The 25,344-nt window shown below is 39.8% G+C and overlaps 1 protein-coding gene and 1 non-coding gene across 2 annotated transcripts in view; one reads left to right on the top strand and one right to left on the bottom strand.

Moving 5' to 3' along the window:
• Window positions 1-25,344, top strand: part of LOC126298286 (zinc finger protein squeeze-like) — a 346,884-nt gene that overhangs the window by 132,836 nt on the left and 188,704 nt on the right. The window contains exon 4 of the mRNA XM_049989585.1: window positions 12,615-12,689. Coding sequence (XP_049845542.1) covers window positions 12,615-12,689 — 75 coding nt within the window. The remainder of the gene's footprint in view (window positions 1-12,614; window positions 12,690-25,344) is intronic.
• Trnas-cga (transfer RNA serine (anticodon CGA)) lies at window positions 14,185-14,259 on the bottom strand. Its single transcript has one exon. It is a non-coding gene; the product is annotated as a tRNA-Ser (tRNA).

Genomic DNA, 25,344 nt, shown 5'->3' on the forward strand with positions numbered 1-25,344 from the left:
CAACGAACAATTCCCCTGTACTTGTGAAACAGTAATGGTTTCACGTGTTTTACACGGTCTAATGACACAATTTCATGTGCCTGTGTCACCCTTGCCAAACAGAAAAAGGGTTGAGAAACCATACACGGAGGAGTGTTGAAGAACTACGTAATTAAGGCAGTAGTTTGGAATATTTAGCTGCACTCCAACTCTCAAGTACATCATGTTTCTGTATTTAGTTGGTGATATATCTTTCGACTCTATGGATATCTGGAGAATAATACTGTACACATTTTTCAAATAAGCCTTTGGTTTTACCCAATACTTGTGGTTGTGTCATTTGTCACAGTTCATTATCGGTTTTACTTAAAAAACTATTATCTCCTTGTAAGGAATAGATACGTGCAGGGCAGCAGTGTTTGAGGTTTGAAATATCAGTATTCTGCAGATATTTTACTAATGTCACGAACAGAACTGAAGAGAAGCTCACCCATTCTCTGTCACACAATAATCGTCAAGGACGTGGTTAGAGAAAATTGTGCATGGTGCTGGTAGAATCTTACCAATCCCTGTCACTTATTCAGAGTCACTACAGCTATGAAACTGAATGATTCAGTTTATTTCCAAATGGCCTACAAGTATCCTAAATGTGGTGGAGGAAATTCCTCTAGAAGTTTGATACAGCGTTTCACAGTAGGGCATTCCCTGTAATTCATCTTTACATAACTGCAACACCCTGGACCGAATAGCACACAGCTTATATAACAGAAATCTGAAGTGTCCTGCATGTATTAGACTACCATTACATTGAAGCCTATTCATCCTCAAACCAACATTGCGTGATTCACCCTTTATACCACAGACGGAATACATCTCATAACACTGGAATCTGAATGACACAAATGTCAATATACATGAACGAAAGACATTGACATCAAATCCACAGGATTTTTATATCAGTGCAGATGAGCAGCATCTACGATCACAGTTTCTAGCTTGACACAGGTAGCTTGAAAGTGTTGGCTCACAAGCACTGCAGATAGTTCTAGACATGGAAGAGTATCCCTTTCGATTGATGAAAGTGAAGTGTTGCTACATACTAGATGAACGACGACAAGTCTCGGAGGTTTGCAATCGTAGGCAGACGGTAGCACAGTACAACCATTTGAAACTGTCGCAGAAGACATGCTGTGAGTTAATTGTCAGATATATATTTCACATTCTTCCGTAGGATTTCTAAATCATTTCTAATGAATGCAGGTTGATTCTTTCTACAACACACTTGCATTGCAAGTCTTTGCCGGCCAAGGTTGTAGATGTTCATGATAGAGAGGTCTACTGCTATGACTTACATTACATTCCACACACAGGCTTACGGTTGTTGGCAGATCCAGCATGCAGATGAATCAGTTCTACACCCGTTTCTTCTGGATGTATCTGACGGTGTATGTTTACATAAACTCCTGTAAATTGCTGTTGTAGGGCTAACGTCCAATAGAATCCCAGATGCATTCAGATCAGACGAATTTGATTCCTAAAATATCAACGTGAGTAGACGTTAAACCACTCTGGCACAACTGAGGCTTAGACCACAGTCAGTCATAAGACATTTTGTACACGAAAATATGTTATAGTAGCTGTTAACGACGTTTGGTCTGTGTGGCTCAGTTGGTAGAGTAGTAGTGGTTGTTGTTGTTGTAGTAGTACATTCATTACATGGATTCAAACAGTAGGTCATGGCGAATTCAGTAAGGCAGTAGCAGTAGATTCGTACGAAAGATTGAACTAGGTTCCCACTAGCTATACTAGTAGGGTAATACCATAGATTCTCAACTAGCTGTATCGTAACGACCACAAACTTTTTGACAGTATTCTTCTTTAACTAACATTGATTTTCGCTTTTGGGAAGCCATGGTGTGATGGCAATTTCATATCGATGCAGACACAACGCTAAGTTCCAATTACCTTTCCTATAAACATAAAGCAATCTAACATCCATGTTAGCGCTGCATTTTTAAATTATTTTATGGCGATTTCTCTCATAAATTGCGTTTTAAATTATACATACAAAGTCTAACATTTCCAGCGAATTTATAAGTGGTGGTAGTTGAGGAATCTGAAGATGTGAGCGACATGTGAAAAATGTTCATAATCAATTGATGGATTAGGGGGGATTCAGTGTTAGAGATATTCTACAAGTCTGCTAAGATATGGGACACTGAAGAATTTTCAACTGTAGCGAGATATTTCCGACAATCTCCGAACTATGATTTATTGAAGCTGGTAAGGAGTTCTAAGGCTACTCCAAAATACATTGAAGAAAGTTTGGACTTTGAACATTGCATATGAAGTGGAAACGTGTTGGAAAATTGAACAATTCCAATGCTGCATAGTGGGGGCTACATAGCACCTCACCCCATACATTTAAATGGCACAGCAAAAGCTGTAACAAAGTGCTCCAAAACTGAAGCATTCGACATAGCGAACAATCCAAAGTAGAGATACTGAAGGTATAGGCACAGTCTGCATAGTTCTAAGTTTAGAATTAAGGTGGCGATCTGGGATTGTAATCCATGATGTTATCAATGACATCAGGATCCAAGATGGCGATACAAGATTGTTGACCTGGGGATATGAGTGCAGACTGCAACATTGCTATTCCAAAATAGTTGTTCCAATTTCTGTAGAGCTGCACTCTACCTTCACACCGCTCATTCTCAGTATCCACTAATCATTCGTACCTGGCAGACATATTCAGTACACCCTAGTGAAAGGCTGATCATCATGAAGCATCATCAGAGATCTGCCACCTCCAGAAAGAAAAAAACTAACTTATACAGTGGATTATAAGTATTAAACCGTGCTTTTCTCTCAATCTTTATTATTATTATTATTCATTGTGTGTATGTGTACATGTTTTCAAAGTTTTCATTTAATTCTCCCTCAGCACAGCACCCCCTTACATAGATGACGCGGTGGCTGATACAGCTAAGCAGCATCAGAAATCACGTCAGCATGCAGTCAGACTCCGTGATGCAGTGCCTGATATATGGGGGCAGGACACAGAACTGTTTCCAGACTTCACGTTTCCAATATATCAAGCATATGCACCGACAATCACGCCACCAGCACTGCACAGTGCACCTGATACTTCAGAGTAGTAATCAAGCCGGCATTGTAGAATTATTTCCAGACTTTGGGTTTCCACTATCACCACTGTCTGCACCACTCTCCGAGCTGCTACCATCATAAGAAGCAACTATGAAAGTGGTTTTATTCTTGGCAGCATACAAGCTGAATGCAAGCAGCAGTAAAAACATCACTTTAGGCTTGTTCTCAGATCACGAGTTCAATGTAGTAGTAATTTTCGAAACTTCACTATTTAGTGATATAACAGTACTGCTTTCAGACAATGAATAGTATCAGTTATGTAAGAATTCAACACAAATAACTGCAGTGTTCAATGTTCAAATGCCTGCAGTGTAAGTGAATTGTCATCTAATGTGTGTTGGGGACTAGCCAAGAATAGTGAAAGTATAAAACAATGAGTATACCATGTAGTGCATTCACTTTCATGAATCTAGGTTCATAAACTCCATGTGTCGTTTATGAGCATCTTGGGTGTACAGAATATGCGTATGGATTTTTTGGATATATATCGCATGCACTTACAAAGCTTACCCATCATTACATTTCAGAAGGAGTCTTTTCTGCTAATTTTGATATGTGGTGCACTTCAGTATACAATATGTATGATGAATCAGGATCGTCTCAATCTGACATTGCTAGAAAATTATATGCACATTTGTACTTATTTGTATAATCTACAACATAATCTGAAGTTAAAAAATAGAAAATAAATTAGTATTTATTTCTCAAAACTGTGTTCCATTTCACAAAAGATATCAGACTTGTTGAATAAAATATAAATTTATCATTATCAAAGTGCAAATGACAATTAGAATTATTTACATGTCCAGTAATCATGATAAAGAGGCAGTCGAGATATATCTTAAGACGAAAGTGAAAACAGTGAGGTTTGCACCTACAACACTAGAGAGAAATTGACCTTCACTACCTATTATTAAAGCTATGAGTGGCTCAGAAAGGAGTTCAATATGCAGCAACAAAAATATTTGGTCAGCTGCCCAGTAACATCAGATGTCTGACAAGTATAAAAGCAAGTTTTAAATATAACCTAAAACATTTCTTCTAGACAACTACTTCCATTCCATGGGCGAGTTTCTATTTAAAAACTGGTAGCTTGTATACAAAAAAAATCTTGTTTTTAAGTGTACTTCCATGATGAAGGATAACAAAATAATGTATTCATTAATGTTGACACCAATCAGGTATACGTATCCTGTAAACTGACTTGTACCCTATCATTTCAATAAATGAATCATTTAAATGATACCTGGAACATGGAACTAATAGCTGACTAACTAACTTTACCTACGGACAGGAGCACGCAGAAGAACTGTAGCTCAAGTTTAAATGAACAGTTGCCCATGTACAGGTTACATACATATCTAGTAGAACAGTTCTCACATCAGATACCTGCCTCTGGCCACGAAGCAGCTCTTTCACTTCGTCATGTCCTAGTTATGTGTAGTGTAGTGTGTGTCTTCTAGCGGTCTACTTGTTCAATGTCTAGTCATTAGATTGGGGCTACACTCTATCTCTGGCGATAACAGAGTTTTTCATGTTGACGTGCTGTGCATAAGAAGCGTACAGACCACTGCTGTCATAAAATCTCATTCTTTTCACATATATATTTCCCATGTTTTTGATGATCATGATTCGTCTGCTCTCTTCACGAGTTTATTCCGTTCTCAGAACTGATGTGTATGTATGGGTGCATATAATCTTCACATGACTGAATGAAAATGTTGGGCTGGTTATTGACTATCTGCTACCGATGCAATGCATTAATTTTTCATGATGAATTTTACAGGCATAGTACTCCCCAGACTGGTATTTGTTTTAATAAAGACATAAACACTCCTTTCATACCCCATCACTGGTGCCAGTAGTTTAAACATAGCACAAGTTGACTTAAACTTAAGACAAGTGATATGTGACATCAGGCGAGAATCAATGATTTTCCATATTCCCACCTCTTAAATTTAGGATAAGTGATATGACAACTATGCAGCCTGGTTCAGTACCCAGTGACTTGGCAGCCAATATGCCAAGGTCGCCATCTTGAGTTACGAAACTGAATTGTTACATCATCAGGTTGAGGAAAAGCTGACAACTGTGCAGGCTGAGCCAGTATCACAGGGTCCACTATCTTGGATTTTAGCGACCTATCAATCATGCAGGCTTTGCCAGTATGCCGAAGTCGCCATCTTTAATTGCTATCTGCGACTGTGATGTGACACAGGCTGGGGAAAACCTGACAACTTTGCAGGCTAGGCCAGTATCCCAGATCAGCCATCTTGAATTATGACATAATAGGGCTGACCTCTTGAGTTTTCAACTAACAGAGACAATGCGCCATCTTGAATTTCCCACCAATTTATATTTAGGATAAGAGCCCTATTTCCACTGTGGTATCACAGGAGTGGGGGAAAGCACTGTAGCACAATTGAGCTATTTTGAATTTGCAGCCATTTTTTAAATTTCCCACCATGTTCTGAATTTCCTGCCATTCCATGCAGAGTGCTATTACCCATCGTTAAAGTGGGAGAAATCTGGCAGCAATCAAGAGTGGGCCAGAATTGGCACAGCTATACTGCACGTGTAAGACAACTAAATCCAATAATTCTGTGAAGTCCATTACTTTGTCATCCACTCAATAAGCACTGATCCACATGAAAGATATTATGAGTTTTGTGTAAGAGGAAGTTTGGTTACTTCAAATGGTTCAAATGGCTCTAAGCACTATCGGAATTAACATCTGAGGTCTTCAGTCCCCTATTCTTACAACTACTTAAACCTAACTAACCTAAGGACATAACACACATCCATTCCCGAGGCAAGATTCGACCGTTGCAGCAGCGCGGTTCCGGATTGAAGAGCCAAGAAACGCTCGGCCACAGTGGCCGGCGTTTGGTTACTGTCTCACATATTTACAGACAAGATAAACTGTGGTACAAATACATTTAACCACGCTATGATTTATATACTGTTAAGCTATAATGCTTTGTCATTCAAGCAAGAAAAGTCTCTCAAAAATATTGCCATTCAGATCGATTCATGCACAATGGTGCACGGTACCAATACATTCCAGAAAGCCTTCTCATGGTCACAGAGCTAAGGGGTCACGTGTTTTGGATAGTCCTTGGCCTAGCGACTATGTTATACCTATCGGAACAACGGGCACACTGTAGTTATCCTCCAGTACAGAGTCAAAATTTAAACATTTCACACTTCCTCCAGACCAGGCAAATTGCGCAAGTCGGTTGGTTTTTCTGCATTAGGTGTGGTCTAGGGTAGACACTGGCGGTATATAAAAGCACCTTTTGTTCACCAGCGGTTCCTGAGAAAATCCCGAAATACCGTGATTTTTTGATACGAGAGGTGCCAACTCCCGGAATAGCCTCTTCTATGATTTTTGTTCGTGGATAATTGTCGAATTTTTTTACCATATGTTCTTAAGATGATATTCTCTGGGAATGTCGAAACTTTTTCGGTATCATTATTCGTTAATGAGACCAAGAGGTATAAAGTTACTGTACCTATGCAGAAAAATGCAAAAAACGGTTGTTAGCAATTTTCACAAATTGGGCCACAGTTATCTAAATAACTATCCTTAGCAGATGGTTCCAGTTTCAACTGTACATTCTTTCGACATTCGTGTAGAAAGCCATTTTCCCCATTTTCGAAATCATGTAGCCCTTACAAAGATAAACCTTATTTTTGGGTACCAAAAGTACTAATTGTGGGTATGGCTGCTTCCATAACTTCTTTTCATGCTAAAACGTCGAAATTTGTACCATTTGTTCTTAAGATGGTGTTCTCGGGAACCTTGAAACTTTTTTCAGTGTTATTATCCATTATCGAAGACCAGAGGTTCAAAGTTACCTAACTGAATGCACATAAATTATGAACACATGGCAAGGATCCTCAGGTCATCACAAGGGTTCTGTGGTCACGAAACTATGTTTTTAGTTGTCATTTTCAATTGTCATTTTTTCATCAATAAAACTTTATGATGTTCCATAAACGTAAACGTGGTCCGTCGTAGGCTGTATTGTGATTGAAATGTGTGATTAGTTAATTTCGACTACTTGTCACTGTCAAGTGCCTGTAAAACCAACATTGAAAAACATTACGTTGTCTGCATACATTGACATGTATAAATAACAGTTTACACGCCTCACATTAAGATAAAACTTTACTGCACAAATTTCTTACAACCACATGGTAACTGACAGCAGCTGGTAATTTGTTGTAATAGATTCATATTCATCCAAAGACCTTAAGACTCTAGATTGCATGTATCATACGCACATTACATATTTGATGGCCTGCCAGACTTAGTTGAAGCCATGCATAAAAACAGTCATCGACCAAAGAATACATTACGGGTATACAAATGGAAATAAAAGTACATGGCCTATCACCGCGCAAACTACATTATTTTAAACATCATATTAACAAAAGTATACACGAGGTACATCCAAAGTTCCACAAATAACAGAAATAGAATATTCCATCAACTGCTGGCGTGTCAGATATAACAATTGCCTTATATTGTAAGTAATCAGTGTATGAAAACCGTTTCTAGACACACAGAAGCCAGACCCAACAACCAATATGCAGTGCTGAAAGGGTGGTAACGAAATGTTACTGCGCTATAAAATGTATCTGCCAGAATTGGGATCACAAAGTACTTCATGACTTACGGTGTATGACAGTATCATAATATAAAATACATTAAAAAATCATGGGATCGGTTCAATATCAAGAGAAATACCTATACATGAGAAGAAACAGAAAGAGTTATTTGGCCACGTAAAGTAAGCATAATACTAAAATATAAAATGTGTAAAAATCAATGTCATAGTCCTAAATTAATAGCAGTTTGTTACTCAACATTCACTACATCAAACGTTATTGGACACATAGAGCTTCCAAAACAATGTTCTCACAATCATATTAATGCTTATAATGTTGAGCAAATACATGGTAACACATCGTATTATCTGAAGAAAGATATATAGTAACCTATAGCAGAATTACGACGGAAACAGGTATACAATATTATATGACGCATATCAAGTAAATGGATGAGCTAATACACACTACTTATTCAGAATAAAAAAGGTGTCAACAATTGTAAAATGTAGGGAGGGAATTAACAGGTATGAAATTACTATATGTACATCGGCTGATGGACGAGCTAAGGCATGTATGATGGACACTCCACGCCAATAAAGGCTGTCTTGACCTGTAATTTATTCGACGATGCCACCTGGTGGCGTTAGCACCTTACAAAAAATTATTTTGACACAGAAATTCTTTTTACTTGCAAATCAAATACCGCATTTTTGGTATATGGAAGGTATGGCCTAAAAATGTTGTGTATTTTCATGTAAAGTAGTGTAAAGTGAACTTTCATTGGATGCGAGGCGATTTTGTGTTAACCTTATATTATGAGTACTTATTTGTTGTTTTTGTTTGTCAAAATAATTAAATATGTGGAAGTATATAAACAAAATGTGAAAACTTATCTACACAGTTCGTTTTATATGAACAGCACACCTCTGTTGCGATAAGGAAAAATGTTCATGTCAGAGCACAAAAAAGGAGAATATGCTCCTTTTTAAAAGATTCCGACAGAAAAGTGGGTAACCAGCTGCCTTAATCCCCATTCTACCTTCCTCATCAAAACTTTTGGAGTGCGAACATATTCGTGCTTTTTTGTGATGGAAGAGAGTAACAGAGAGACAGTGACGGTGGAAGAAAGGAGAGACAGTGCCACTGGAAGAGAAAGAGCGACAGTGAAAGAGAAAGAATGGGACAAGTAGCAGTGAGAGGGAAATACTGTGTATGAAGGCTTCACTAGAAAGAGAGACTGGGTAAAATGATTCAAAATGTTCTGTATTAAAAGAGCGTGAATATGTTCGCATGGCAAAATTTTTGGTGAGTACGGCAGAATGAGGATTGAAGCAGATTGTTCCCCATTCTCCTGTCACTCTCTTAAAGAAGAGCATATTCGCCTTTCTATGTCTGACAGCAGCGTTTTCCAGCTGATAATAGAAAACACCCAGTTTCACAACTACGAGTAAAGTGGTACCTTTTACTGGTCTTTCTTATGAAATTTTAAATTTTGTTATTGTGATATATAGGAGGTAGCTTCATCACAAAGCATACCTACAGATGAGGCATTTCATGCAATGCAAAATGTCAATGGACAAAAATTGTATTGTTAACAATTGCGGTCATTCTTCCTCAGTCACTTGTTAAACAAAACAATAATTATTCATCGTCTTTAGCAAACGAAATTTTTGTCAGGAAGATAAACAGTGTAAAATACTTCGTTTTGCTTCTCCCTATACATGAAACTTCTCTACACTGTAATTTCATATGTCCAATAGAGCAACCTCCAATTAGTCTGGTACAGTATTCAATTCAAGTGGATTTACTGAGGCTGCCAGCAAAGCATGAAGGACAATTGATGTTTCCAGCAGCGGTTGAATACCACAGCTGTGCCGCGGAGTACTGACTTTTTTACCGCCCCATTGCACAATAGTACAATGGAGCTGAGGCCAGCGTGGCACAGTATTGGCATATTGGCATGATATTGCTTACAGAACACTCGTTCGACCAACACTTGAATACTGCTCGTCAGTATGGGATCCGTACGAAATAGGACTGATAGAGGAAATAGAGAAGATCCATAGAAGAGCAGCGCGTTTCGTTACAGGTTCATTTTGTAAGCGCGGAAGCTTCAAGGAGATGCGCAGTCAACTCCTGTGGCAAACGGTGCACGAGAAGCGCTCTGCATCGCATTGTCTACTGATGAAGTTCCGAGAGCATACGTTCCTAAAAGAAACAACTAATACATTGCTTCCTCTGACGCATATCTCGCGGAAAGGTTGTCAAGATAAAATTGCAGAGATTCGACCCCACACGGAGGTGTACCAGCAATCGTGTTTCCTGCGAACGACACGCTACTGGAACACGAATACACAAAGTACCCTCAGATGGCGAAGTGTAGATGTAGAATGACTCTACGGAGAATTATCATACCCATATACACCTGCACCCATATTCAGTAAACAACTGTAAAATGTAGTACTTTTTATTGTACCGTACATTCATATTTCCGGAAGTTACCATTCCAGGATGGAGGGTGGGAACAATGACTGCGTGTAAGCTGTTGACCCTTTGTCACATTTAGAAAAAAAATTGGAGAATTTTTTTGTAATGAATATTTACTGTACATGTTGCATATATGCCATATCCATTACAAAAGTTCTTTTGAAGCTATTCGTTAATAAATAAAATAATGATTCCAAATGGCATCATTAGAAATTACATAATAATTACTCAAAAATGCATATATAGCTGTATTGTAAACTTACCGTATTTCTTTCCCTTGCCCTTGAGGAACTACGTAAAGTTGGTTCCATAACCAAGAATTTCACTATACACAGCATAAAACTAAACACAACAGTTATTTTTCACTCACAAATGCAGCAGCACAACTCACGACACTTCTCTGTTCTGCACTTACAACAAAGGGCGAGTCACGAAAGCAAACGCCACTGTGAGCTGTTGGTCTAACTTGGAACTACGTGAAGCGATGCCAAACGGTATCATTGAAGCATTGGGAAGCTAAAAGAAAGCCATTTGGAATCGCAGACACAGAAAGGGTTAATTGCCGAACTGCATCCGCACGATCTTTGCGGTACAAATACGTAGCGAGGGTGATGAATTTTCGTAGTTTCGGCTCTGAAAGCCGGTTCTTGAGGTTTTCCTCGATGTTCTCTCGATATGTATAGCAGACGTCTTCACTGTCTGCCAGTTAATCGTTTTCAACGTATCTGATACACTCTCGCGGAAAACAGACAGTCATAGGGCCACTGCAGCGCTCTTCTTTGTAGACACTCGATATTCCCTATTAGACCGACCTGAAAAGAACCCCATATGCTCGAACAGTTTTCTAGTATTGAACGTACAAATATTTCGCATGCGATCTGTTTTTCAGACAAACTGTAGTTTCCCGGTATTCAATCAATCAATTTAAACCTGTCATTGCCTTTACCTATAACTGAGGCTATCTGATCATTCCATTCGTAGATCTGCACATTTGTATTCGCAAATATTTATGAATCTTGACTGGGTAGTCGTAACTCATTAATGTTGTAGTCGAAGGATGTCAGATTTTACACTTGGTGAAGTATACGTATTTGCATTTGTCAATATTAATAACTAATTTTACCAGGCTGATTAGTTATCGAAATCTAATTGAAAAGAGTTTCCTCACTGCTAACTGCATCACATTCGAAAAGTCTGGAATTACAGCTAACATTACCCATTAGAGATAACTTGTACGTATAATAATATTTTCGCCTCCTCCAACTCCATTCGCGCGGGGTATGCGGGAAAGCAGAATTCCTCTAATTTTAGCGCAGTCTTTATTACTTTGTAGGAGGTCACACGTTTCTCGGCTCGTCTTGTAACATGGGCTGATGGAATTAGTAGAGTAAGGCACCCCGGGATTTACAACACTTTAGTTGTTACCTCTCCCACTGTAGTTTTTCGAGGATGTCTGTGACGCCGTCGTGCCGACTATACAAACCTGTGACCAATCGTGCGGCTCTTCTTTGAATCTTCTGTACATGTTCCATTAATCAAGTTGATATGGGCCCACATCGGCGAATAATGCTCAAGAATTGTTCGAACTAGCGTTTCGTAAGCGACCTTCTTGGTGCGCCTGATGCACTTCTTTAGCGTACCTACAATAAAGCTGATTCCGGCATGTGCCTTCCCCACAGCTGGATTTATGTAGTAGTTGCTTCTTAAATCACTCTGGACGATGTTTCCCAGATGAAATTGGTGACTCATTCCAGTGACAGACTACCTGTCGCCCATCCAAACGTGTCGTCTCATTTCCTCCCTGCACGTGCTTTGTTTACTAAGGGTCGGTGTGGAACTAATCTAAGGGTTTGTTGAAGTCACAAAATACAATTTCAACCCTGCTCCAATATCTCTGGATCTCATGAATTAACAGAACAAACTGGGTTGCACACCGTCAGTGCTTGTGATATCCTTGTTTATTCCCACGTAGGAGTTGTTCGATTTTCAAAAAAGTCATCATTGCGAGTACAATATACGTTCCATAATTCTGCATGAAGTTTACGTCAACCAGATACTTCTACTCTCCTGCGCATCGTTCTTGCTGTCCTTATTATGTAGATAGAAACGATCTACAAGTATTTTTTCATAATATGTGTGACATATTTACCGGAATCACCCTCTTATGCTCATTGTACATTACTAGAACACATTTCAAACTGAAACATAATGCACGCATGAGGTATACTGCATCTTTTTAGACGTAGCAGATGGTTTGGCCTTTAACCGTAGCTGTATTTACACCCGCTTCTTTGTTGTTAATTACCAGGTGGCGATACTGATGCCTTGTTTGCTAACTGGTTGTTATTTGTTGGCAGCAATGCGGTCCCCACGGGAAGGAGCTGGATTACGCGTGGTCGCGGCAGTCGGTCGTCGCAAAGCAGGGATATGAGGTGAGTAACGAACCTCTGCTAACCCATTAATAACTGTAATCCTGAGAAATATCCGTTGTGCTATTTAGTGAATTACCAATCTAAAGAGCATTTCGCCGTTGTTCAAGCAACACACAGTTGCTTGTTTCCCTCTCTTATAACAGTGACTAAAAGTGCAGGCTCTGGAGTGCCACCATTCTAGCAGTCACTTTCCGTAGAAAAAAATGTCAGGGTTTCTAGACGTGTTAAATGCTGAAGTACCAAACACACAACCGAGGCCAAAGAGATACGAAGCGCTCATGACAGGTATACATGAAATCTTTTGGAGGTCTGCACGTCAGCCACGACACCTTACCGTAGATCTTGCCGTAACTTTACATAGGTAAAGAAAAACCTTTTAGCTGACATATTAGAATCGAGAAATCGATTTATATTATCATTTGCATCAGTGAAAAAGGATTTCAAAATAACTGGACTTCACCATAATTCTTGGCAATCGGTTTGATGGCCAGCAACGTTCCAATAAAATATTGTCCCATTCCAAAATGAAGGAAGATTAGGGTTTCACGTCCCATCTAAAATGGGGTTATTGGAAAAGGGAATAAGATTAGGGTTTAACATAACGATGAAGTCAGTTAAAACCTAAAGTTGGGTGACCAGAAGGGGGTTTGAGCCAACGGCATTGCTGCAGTGTTAACATCGGTTCCCGTCGGATCACCGAAGGTAAGTGCCGTCGGGCTGAGCTAGCAAGTGGATGGGTAACCGTCCGTTCTGCCGAGCGGTGTTGGCAAGCGGGGTGAATTCAGCCCTTTTGAGGCAAGCTGAGGAGCTACTTGATTGTGAAGTAGCGGCTCCGGTCTCGTAAACTTACAAATGGCCGGAAGAATGGTACTCTGTTCAGATGCCGTTGGGCCTTCATGGTCTGTTCGGGCAGAGTTAAGTTTAATTTAGCTCAGAAGGGAGTTTGAACCATCGTCTTCCCAAATGCGAGTTCACAGATAGTGGAAGCGTAGGGAAGGAAATCGGCTTCACGGTAACTACCCCAGTCTCTATGACATCCTGGCTGAACAGGCCATAGATTTTCAGCAGAGAATAGAAAGCTTCAACATGTAGTATTCTTGAAATTATACAGATTGGCCAAAGTAAAACTCGCCTGATATATATATATATATATATATATATATATATATATATATATATAGAGAGAGAGAGAGAGAGAGAGAGAGAGAGAGAGAGAGAGAGAGTTGCTGTGCGTTGAGATTGCTTGAGAACACCTGATCCTTGAACTCTTCCCGCAGACAAAAATTACACGCATGGAGTGAGATCAGGCGATCTTGAAGGCCAGGAGATTTAACTGCCTTTTCCGACTGACATCTCGTAGACGATCACCACACGAACTCGTGCCAGAGTTATTTGCGGCATGCGGTGTTGAAGCTCTGTCTTATCAAAAGCATCCATATAGTCAGTTTCTGATAACTGATTACAGACTTGAAACTTTCTAGCAGATTAAAACTGTGTGCCCGACCGAGACTCGAACTCGGGACCTTTGCCTTTCGCGGGCAAGTGCTCTACCAACTGAGCTATCGAAGCACGACTCACGCCCGGTACTCACAGCTTTACTTCTGCCAGTACCCCGTCTCCTACCTTCCAAACTTTACAGAAGCTCTCGCAGAAGTGAGTCATTGCTCCACCATTTTTCAAAATCTCTTAATCGTGGAAAATCTGAGCCAGATCCTTAAACTATTGTAACGCATTATTTGAAGCCACATATTATGGCGCGGTGATATACCGTTAATCATCAGGATAGAGGATGAGAAATTTGGTAATGTTAATTAGCTATTGCGTGCCAACAGTGAAAAACAAGCACGGGCGCATCAAAAACTTTCCGGACGAAAGAGCTTTCCATAACTGATAGCTCTGTTCAACGATACTGATGATGTTCGATTACCTTTGCATTTGGCTGTCTGAACCTGAATTTGTTTCCTCCGGGGTTTTGCAGCGCATTTGAGAGTTACGGACATGCCCACATCAAGGGCTATGAGACACGCTTGATACATAATTCATGTATGACAGACATATATGTAAGACTCTTAGAAAAGAAATGAAAGAGTCCATGCTGTAAAAGAATACGTGATAATCGTATACTTCTGGTAGAAATGTATTAGACAAGTGTCTAATAATTTACGCTGTTTTTTTTCTGAACACTATTGACGTGCATCGACTCTAGACACATGTGCGTATTATGTAATTGTTACTAAAATGTCATTATGACAAATACGCTTAAAAAGCGAAAAACTGAATCACCCAAGAATGTGAGACAACTCGTTTACATAGTAATAACATAAACTGCGAATATGAGTTCATTTGTCGGTGTAGCTTGTAAGTAGGAGAGACTTTCCAAACCTCCATAATTTTTTACTAGAGCTTAAGCTCAATAGAAGTATAAGGAGCAGAGACAGGCAAGTAAAATCTAACAGAGGTACACTTACGCTCTTGTAGTCTTGCTTCAAGAAATATCGACAGATGCACACTGTATAGACTAAATACAAAGCCACTACACGATTACATGGAGAATAGCTCCAATATTTCTCAGTCGTCGTCTTTCAGATATTAGGTACGAATAAAATTTATGACCTCATTAAAATTTGTCGTAAATTCTACGAAATAAATGTCAGTTATAAGTGTCGGACCAGTGGAATAAAAATGTCAGAAATACGGCTTCTTCGGTCGATTTGTAATTTTTATTGGCTAGCTCGTGCACGGGTATCATTAAAAGCGCTCGTCGTATTCTCCGCCAGAAAGTCTCGACAACTTGCAGAGCATTTAGGAAAAGAAGCATGACACACAGACACCTCAAGATTTCGACTAAATTACAGTCAGCAATAAATTTTGTCACTTTGACTTTTAATTAAGTTAGGATAGGATGACGTCAGATATCAAGTTCAAGCAAAAACGTGTCAATTAGCGATGAAAATACTATAACTGGCAGCTAATATCGTTCTATTAACAACTTAATCTTTTAATGCAACCGCCTAAGGCCCTTGTACCTAGACATCATACGTTGCAAGTGTGCTTCTCTTGTGCTTCGATTTCTGACCGATACCTGTCCTTCCTCAAACTGAAATGCAGAATGATATTTTACCTTCATTTGGAGGCGATACATTCCACCTCGATACGAGAGTTTATATCTAAATTTTATTTCACTGGCTACATCGCATGCACTTCTTGCAGTAAATGTAGTTATAAAACCTAGCGATGTACCTTCAAGGCGGTGAACTTAGTGGAGCGGCCATGCAGGTACATCGTTTTGGTTTCCATTCCTTGCACGTAGTAGCAGCTTTCCTTCCCAAAGTACAGCTTTTTTAAAGTAAAATGTCCAATGTAGGTGTCTATGACGAAAGCATATAGAGTTTATCGTCAAGTTTTCGTTGTTGATGTTGATGAGGATGTCAAGGGAGGGACAGTTTGAAACCCTGTGTCTGCAGATAGCCTGCTACTCTCGAAAACGTTAAAGGGACCGCCGAGCTTAACGTCCCCATCCTACGAATAATTAGCAGCTGTACGTCACATCGCCTCCACTTGGCAGCCGAATGCTGACGATGAAAACTTCTTCTACCACCAGTATTTGAACCAGCTATATTGTTAGAAAATGTAGCTAAACCGAAATGACTCTGCAAACGAAATACAATATTATGATCTAAGTAATTTTGCCGTCACAAGATGATTCAATGTTCGGTTGTGAGGGAGATGGGGAAACAGTTTGTTACTGTCTCTCATCGTCTTTTCCCCGTCCCCCCAAGCCTACCACCACTTGCCGTCATCCCTGCTTCTAACGTGTGTACGATTTTGTTAATAACAACAATAAACAATATAAAATGTTTTAATATAGTAATAATAAATTCTTTATCTCAACAAATAATAAAACCTTTTAAATATAATAGTAATAATAATAATAATAATTTGTTTATATTGGTGATTAGTAGATTGCTTTAACGTAAACTTACGAGAAATTGGAGTTCAGAGAAATACAGCATGTAAAAAGAATTCGTCCAAAAATTTGAGATGTACATACAGCGTGCAGTTGATTTAAGAACTAGAAGAATAAGAACTGTCAAAACTTTGACGTCATAATCTACACGATATAAAATTGTTGTGTGCTCTTACCGTTATCAGTATTCCATATAGCAGTAAGACTCAACAGGCACTATCTGATCAAAAGTCTCCAGGCACACCTATGTATGGCGGTACTGACCACTAGATGTCACGACAGTAGAAAAGGAGGCGGAGAGTATTATGTTGTCTGTAGAGATGCAGTATCAGCAGAATTGGTCGATCAGGGAACTCAATGACTTCTAAAAAGGACTAGACATGGGATATCACCTGAGTGACAGATGAATTAGGGACCTTTCAACCCCTCTACAGCTGCCCAGGTCAACTGATAGTGATGTGATTGTGAAGCAGGAACGCGAAGAAACAACAACAACAACAAAACCGAGACCAGCCAGCCCTCGTGCTGATGGACAGAGAACAGCGAGCATTGCGGAGGGTGATTGTAAAAAAAATCGCATGAAATCAGTGGAAAGAATCACTCGTAAGTACCAAAATACTATCAGCAATCGGGCTAACATGTTGACTGTGTGCAGGGAGTTAAAAGAATGAGCAGAATGGTCGAGCACCTTATCGTAAGCCACAAGTTTCTGTAGTCAGTGCTAAGCGGTACTTGTGGTAGAGTAAAATGAGAAATGATGAATCACACTATACCATGTAGCAGTCCGAAGGAAGGGTTTAGGTTCGGAAAATGCTTGCAGAATGTTTCCTGCCTTCACGTGAAGTGCAGCGGAGATGGTGTTACGGTAGGGGGGAGATTTTCTTGTTTGAGGTGTGATCACTTACTGCAGTCGAGAAAACGCTAACTGCTGAAAGACTAGAACACATGTTGCAACATTGTGTACTGCACACTGTAGAGGAACAGTTTGGAGATTATGATTGTATTAGCATGACAATGCACTCTACATAAAGCAGTGTGTGTTAGACAACGGTCTGTGGCCAATAATTTCACTGAAATGGACTGGCCACTCCAGAGTCCCAACCTCAACCTGATGGAACGCCTTCTGGAAGAGTTACAACGCTGACGCCAGCAGGTTAGCATTGTCGGGTCTGGTTTCAAAGAGACACTTACTTCAAGGTCACTGATAAGGTTACACACTTGTTTTAGTTATAATAAAGGTCACCCCCCTCCCCTGGGGAATCACGGGCACATGAGCAAGGTCACCCCAAACCCTCTCCCTCTCGCCTCCCCTCCTCCCAGTGAGGTGATAGGAAAGCTAGGCCCATATGAATCGATTGCTTCCCTTCCCTCTCCTTTATTATACTGGGTGTTCAATTTATCTGATAACTGCCTATGTGCAGCAGTAGATACCAGGCAGCGAGCGCTCCGTTGCCCAGCGGTCAGATGCCGCTGCCCGGCGATCAGATGCCGTGTCGTCCGTCTATTGCTGCAGTACGACATGGCCATATTTAAAATATAAGCAAATAAATTTTGTACTCGCGCAAGGAGATGCTGGAACCGCCTGCCATTATTTTCCACGCATTTCTGACATCTACTCAAGAAATTATAAATCACATGATGTAATTCTCTGAGATATTGAATTAACTGATTCACAGATATTACCCTTGAGTTCCTCTATAGTGTGAGGATTTGTTGTGTGCACTTCGTCCTTCAATGCACCTCAAAAATAAAAATGGCACTGAGTTAAATCAGGGCTTCTAGCGGGTCAGATATTGTTACCAATCATTCTTTCACAGAACACATCGTGACTTGCGTGCAAAGAAACACTGGCCGTATGAGCCCTCGCCAAATCCTCTTGAAGAAATGCGAAACTTCGTTCTCTTTCACTCAGTTCATTACAAATGGTCAAAAATATTTTGCACATACCTTTCACTTGAAACTGTCATTAAAAAAATTGGGCCTATTATTCTGTCACCACTAACTGCGCACCACACCCCTATCTTCCGACCATGAAGGGTTTCCTCATGAAGTACAAGTCTATCTGCGCTCCAATGTCGTCAGTTTTGGGAATTAACATACCCGTGTAAATGGAAACGAGCCTCGTCTGAAAACAGAATGAGGTTAGCATCCATTTCACAGTCATGTATTTAATTTTAAAGTCCATTCGCAAAACTTAACCCTGTGCACAGGATCACCAGGTCGAAGTTCTTGTACTACTGATACTTTATACAGAGATGCACGATATTTGTGTTTGCTCCTAAAGACGTCTAAGGGATTTTTAGGGGAATTTTCCAGGTGGTATGCAATGTCATCGAGACGAGCTGCTGTGAGCACTGTACGTCATCATTTGCGTTTCTTGTCTTTAACACTTCCCGTTTAACGAAATTTATTCACTAATTTGTGAACTGCATCACGATTCTAAACTCGAATACCTGCAAACTTCTGTTCAAACAATCTCCGAACGGTACGAGCGGACTCTGTTCGCACATACGAATCGTAAATAAACACTCATGGAATTGAATAATTCGCTCTTGCCATTGCTGTGTTCTCAAACTTCGCTGTTACACTCGTGATGCCTGATTCACTGCTCAAATGACACTGACAAGGTGCGTATGTCTGTACAGTCTCCACAAAAAAAAGGCGGGGGGGAGGCATGGCCCAGTCTCGTGGGACCCATTCGACCGGCAGGCGCGGTTTCCGTGCCGGCCTGCAATACCCCAGCCAGGCGGTCATCAGATAAATGGAACACCCTGATTACGAATCCAGCTGCCCGAAGCCTTTCCCCCTCCCCATTCGAGGTCTGATCTTCACAGTGAAAGGATGCAGCTCCAGCAGAGAGAAGCCAACACTTACAGGCATTAGAAAAATAAGACTGTTGGACTTGAAAGTAAGTATCTATGAATTCTGAAATTATTAACATTGTTATTCATAAATATATTCGATTATACTTAAGTTTTGTTACTTTTCTTCCTCCAGTGCAACATGCCCTTGATCTAGTATTAAGAGAACAGCTGGACGAGGACACTGACATACTATTGGCTGCACTGCCACACCAGCCAACAGATGGTCTTGCTAATTTATCAGACCTGGCGTTCAACTGGCACAGCTGCAGATGTGTCCCTAAAGAGTGCTACTGTCTGCCAGAACTTATGACGTGACTTTGAGTTGATCTAAACATGTAAATATAAGCCTGGTACAGGACTACGACTTTGGTGTGGTAACTGAAGCTGAAATGTGGAACATGATGGTGCCAAAGTTCAATAGTCGTGATGTAAGTGGGACTACCTGTGTAATATGATGGGGTATATAAAGAATAAGATGATGGACGAATATGTACCATACCGTACTCCTAAATAATTTCGTATGTATCGCTGTAAAGTCTCTGTATTAGATATTTACGATGAGGCAACACTAGAATTAACTTCATGAGAGACAGGCATGTACTTAAAACATTTGAGTGTTGTGAAATTAGATGATCTGTACTTTCCACTATCAATCACTACAGATACATTGTACCGCAGATGCCCATATGCAAGAGGTTTCACTGCAAAATTGTTCACCATTTAAGCAAAAATACCGTAGCTATGTACCAATTAGAGCAGTGTATTAATACCTGCATTCCCCCTGTACCAACCTGTGTCAGCTTATAATCCATCAAGTCTACAGAGGCTGTGTTGACTGAAGGAATACCTATAGACATTATCCCATCTACTGGACTGAATGCAATGCAAGTCGGAATTAAGGGTTACAGAAGGTAGCTTTTTTTCCATATTCTATGCTGGCCATATGCAGTGAAATTTGTGTACATATAAATCAATAAAATATGATATATATTTATATAACTTCTTTTTGTTGTTATTTCACGCCTCAGTGTCCTATCAAACTACCTGTAAAAACATAGCTTCTTACCAAGAGTCAGCCCTCACGTATCCCCGACACTGCAGCCCCTAATGCAGACAGCCCCGACATATCAGGTCCCAATGAGCAGCCGCCATCCACAGAGCGCTGTAACAATGGGCAGACTGATATATAGTCACGTCGTCTTCATTAACGTATGAAATAAGAGACTGTGATAATATGTACACACACAAAGATGTACACAGAGCAGCTTAGTGGGAACCGCCTTTGATTCCTAAACATTACCACATTCTTGCTAAGCCACTGTGTCTAACATTTTTATTATACTGCTAATACAAGTACACTGAGTAAAAGTAAGTCATTTACTTTTCTTTTTAGAACCAGCAAATTGCCATTAGGTAAAAGGAGGCCCATCAATCTGGCATCATGCACTCACATCATAATGTCTATATAAGGACTCATACATAGAAAGAAGCAGATCATTTTTAAACACTTGAGGCAGTAAGTGAAATTTGTGCGAAATATCACACAGCGGAGGTATAAACCATTCAGGGAACAAATAATAGTCTAAAGCATACAATCTGTGGCGTCTTTCAGTGTGTTTTCTATAAATGTTCACAAGCACTTTACATGTATTCCCTGATTTTAACTACTCGAACATGTAATAGGCAACAATACAAATATTTTCGTCTTGGAAACAATAGTCCTCCAGCTGAAGCACTGTGATATGATCAGGAATACACAAAATAGCTGACGCCTCACTGGACATGACTTACAATATTCCCCCCACAAAAGTTAATGCCGAGCATTGTCGATCTGCAAAGGATCATAACCTTGTTCATTCTGATGATGAACTGGCAGTAAAGGCCAGCATATTCGTCTTTTATGCTGTGATAATAATTTTTTAAAGTTGGATACAATGCTGTAAATAATGTATATTAACAGCATATGATAAATAGTTCATCCACTCATGAGAGAAATGGCAAAGGGTGAAGGTGTTGAGGTGCATAGCAGGTGAGATGAAGCAGCCACGTGACACAATATTTATGTTCTTTGACAATGCTATAGGTTGTACAACAGTGGCTGTAAATGCACCAGTGTCAGTACGACGTCAGACCAGGAGCTGTATCCAGTGGTTTCAAATACATTTTAATGCCGATAGATATGTATTACAAGTTTGCCCAGGTCCTTCCTGTGAAAGAAAAGACTGGGAGGGAAGTTTCACAGATGTTCGAACAACTTCTGCAGACTTGGACGAATCGGTGCCCTGAAAACCTACAAACCAACCGCGGAAGTGAATTTCAAAATAAAGTGTTTCAAATTAGTAATGGGGTTATATGGAATAAACCATTACTCAACATTCTCCCACATGAAAGCAGGTAATGTGGAGTGTCTGAACAGAAAAAAGCACTTTGTGGATGCAATTTAAACTCCATGGTTCATACACATCGCTAGACACTCTCCCACAAATTACATTGTTATTGAACATCACATAGTTAAAATGAAGCCTATTGATATATACAACAGTGGGCTTCTAAATACAGCATACAATGATATTAAGATGGATCCATGCAAGCAGAAATTCAGTGTAGCTAATTTCTAAATACAAAACTGTGTTTCAGAAGTGTTACTTTCCTAACTTGTCAATGGAGATATTTACAGAGTCCAAAGTACATTCAACAAACCTAAGAACTTTCATCTTAGAGGACAACTAAAGTGCGAATATTGCAGAGAGTTCTTACATGGAGGAATTATGGAAAAGTTCTGAACCGAACGTGTTTCTCAGAGAGCGTGTCACAAGGCATCACGGGAAAAAGTCTTTAGTGAGATGGCTTAGTTTTCCATCATCGCAAAACAGTAGGGTGAACGTTCACAATTTGGTAATTAACAGAGTGCGCTACCTCTGACAGTGCAGTAACATAACATGACTGCTAGGAAGTGCAACAGAGGTGGCGATGGTATTCTTGATAAACTGCCACTTGAATTTTGTATCCCTGGATACAACTTCATTGGACCTGGAACGAAACTAAAACCGCCTGGCTCATGATTATAAGGCTATTAATCTACTTGACAAACGATAAAGCCGCGTATACACAAAGAAGAACGGACGTGGGAATTTGACAACATATTGCAATATTCACAACTGATAAAACAATGGATACGAAAATTAAACTGGGTGCTGGAATAATACCGAACAAATTATGAATGCAGTTAGTCATACACTAAAGAAGAAACCCATATGTTTAAAAAGTTGCAATCCTATCAGCAATGATAGGGGCATAAAGTGTCTTGAAGAAGAAAGGAGTAAGAAGAACCTGTGTTAAAACGCCTAAGGTTCTGTGGATTATCCCGTGTCTAATTAGTGTTGGCGGGGCTTAGGCAGTTGGATCATTAGCAGAAGAAACTGCTGCCATATTCTGAGCAGTAAACAATGCACAAAACTCTCAGGAACAATTACAGGAAACTAGAATGTCATAATAGGATAAAACCATACCAGAAAGGACTTGGACTGTTTATTTAAAAAAGTAAGTCCCCTAAGTATTCTACTGGACAGACCACTTACCAATATAGATCTGCTTAGATTCAGCAAGAAAATGAAAATGTCAAGATTTCGTGGCATGTTTACGTGGAATACTTTGCCGAAGACGAGCGCTGCACTGATGAGTCTGGAAATTTATAACAGCATGCCAAATATCTCTGAGGCAAACAATAAACTTTATCTAGGAGGTGGCAAAATTGTGGAGATTCCTTCTGACTCTTCCAGCAATAATGATCTAAATGTAATTATAATACAATCTGTAAAAGTATTTGACTTATATACAAACATTAATACATTTAAAACAGAGGTGAAAACGATAAAACAGGTGGTAGACATTAGCCATGACAGCTCAACAAGATCAGTACTTGATTTCTTGAGGCGTTACATTTTGGTTAATAATACCGGGAAAATTTACGAGTCAGATCAACCAGTGGATATTCCACTTGTTGACACGATACATGTCGAGTGTAATATCGCAATGAATTCATACTTTAAAAGATGACTAATACATACTATCTACGAACTTTTCCCAACAGTGGACCCAGGATATCCATATTTACATCATACTCTGCAAGCGACCTGACGGTGTGTCGCGGAGAGTACTGCTGGTAACACTAACTGATCCACCTTCCCTGTTCCATTGGTGAATGGCGTGTGGGAAGAGCCACTGAGTCACTGTATTAACTCTTAATTTTTCGAATTTTTCTCGTCATGGTCATTTCAGGATGTGCCGAGCAGCCCAATATACCTTCCAGTGACTGTACACACGTTAAGCCATTTAAAGTCGAACGTTATTGACCAGGACGGAAATACAGTAGATTTTCGAGAAGAGGAATTCATGATACATCTTCATTTGAAGCAGCGCTATGGGCATAAGGTACAAAACCAGCCTACACACCTGTCAGTACTCCACTCTGCAACAGCAGGCAGTGTGGTAAAACATAAGAATTACGAGTTCCTCAAGTCAACAGTACTGAAACCTCACAATGACGTCATTCCATACAAAAACATAATGAACAAATCACTCTTGAGGTTCTAGGCGCTACAGTCTGTAACCGCGCGACCGCTACGGTAGCAGGTTCGAATCCTGCCTCGGGCATGGATGTGCGTGATGTCCTTAGGTTAGTTAGGTTTAAGTAGTTCTAAGTTCTAGGGGACTGATGACCACAGCAGTTAAGTCCCATAGTGCTCAAAGCCATCTGAAGCATTTTTTTTTTTTTTTTCACTCTTCAGGAATGTATCTCCCACAGACCTTTCACTGTAGCGACATTCGATAATAACGACAAAATAAGAATTCTGATTCAGTATCAGAATGATTTAACAATTCTGAACAACGGTTTCGTCTACGTGTAAGGCACATTTATCAAGAATGATGGAAGCCCTCCAGCAGAAACATTGTAACTTAACACATAACGCTTTCCACATTCTGTTTCAACATATTTGATACAAACGTAATGACGTCGAAGTCAACTGCACAAGAAACACTGGAATCATATCAACACTCAAAACTTATGTACGCGCATGAAGTTCAGGCCTGAATGCTCTGCAAAACACAGTATGGTTCAATCACAGATCGTTAAGTAATGACTTCAGTATGTGTATCTCTCTTAAATGTCTATGGGCTCTTTGAGGATAATTAGCGAGTCCTTTTGAACGCCAAACGAGAACTGACTCTCATTCAAAGTGCTACAGACAATAATGTGCACATTCGACAAGTGCAAGCAGCAGAAAATAAAATTGTTTAGGATAATTTGGTATGTAAAGTTCCGCACATATCAGTATCAGATGAGGACCATTTGAGACTTTTACATGTGGTAAATTCTGAAGTTCAGCTGCCACTAAGTTCTGTTAGTGGGAACTCTACAAGTATCCAGTTCTACCAACAACATCAGGACATAGCTGGTGAATAGAGACAACTGTTCATCTTTAAACTCCTCAATTCATTATTCTGGTGCCGCAGACAGACAGGAGAGGGAATGTGAAAAAGGATTCCAGCGTATTCAACAACTGTAACCTAATCAGTGCAGTAGTGTTACTGAATTCAGTATATTACCCACACGATAATCTGCAACCTGACTGGAACAATTACAAAATAAGTCTACTGTACGATATGTAGTCAAGGTTTTGCTGTTCTTACTATGAGGGTGATGAATTTGGATGCATGCTCAGCCCACAGTGGTTTAAAGAATTAGTCGAAGATCTCATGATCGATTTCTCTGAGCAAAATTAGAGTATTAAGATAGGCCCTATAGACATCCTTGTTGAATTTG

Source organism: Schistocerca gregaria, chromosome X (genome assembly GCF_023897955.1).
Source record: "Schistocerca gregaria isolate iqSchGreg1 chromosome X, iqSchGreg1.2, whole genome shotgun sequence".
Lineage (NCBI taxonomy): Eukaryota > Metazoa > Arthropoda > Insecta > Orthoptera > Acrididae > Schistocerca > Schistocerca gregaria.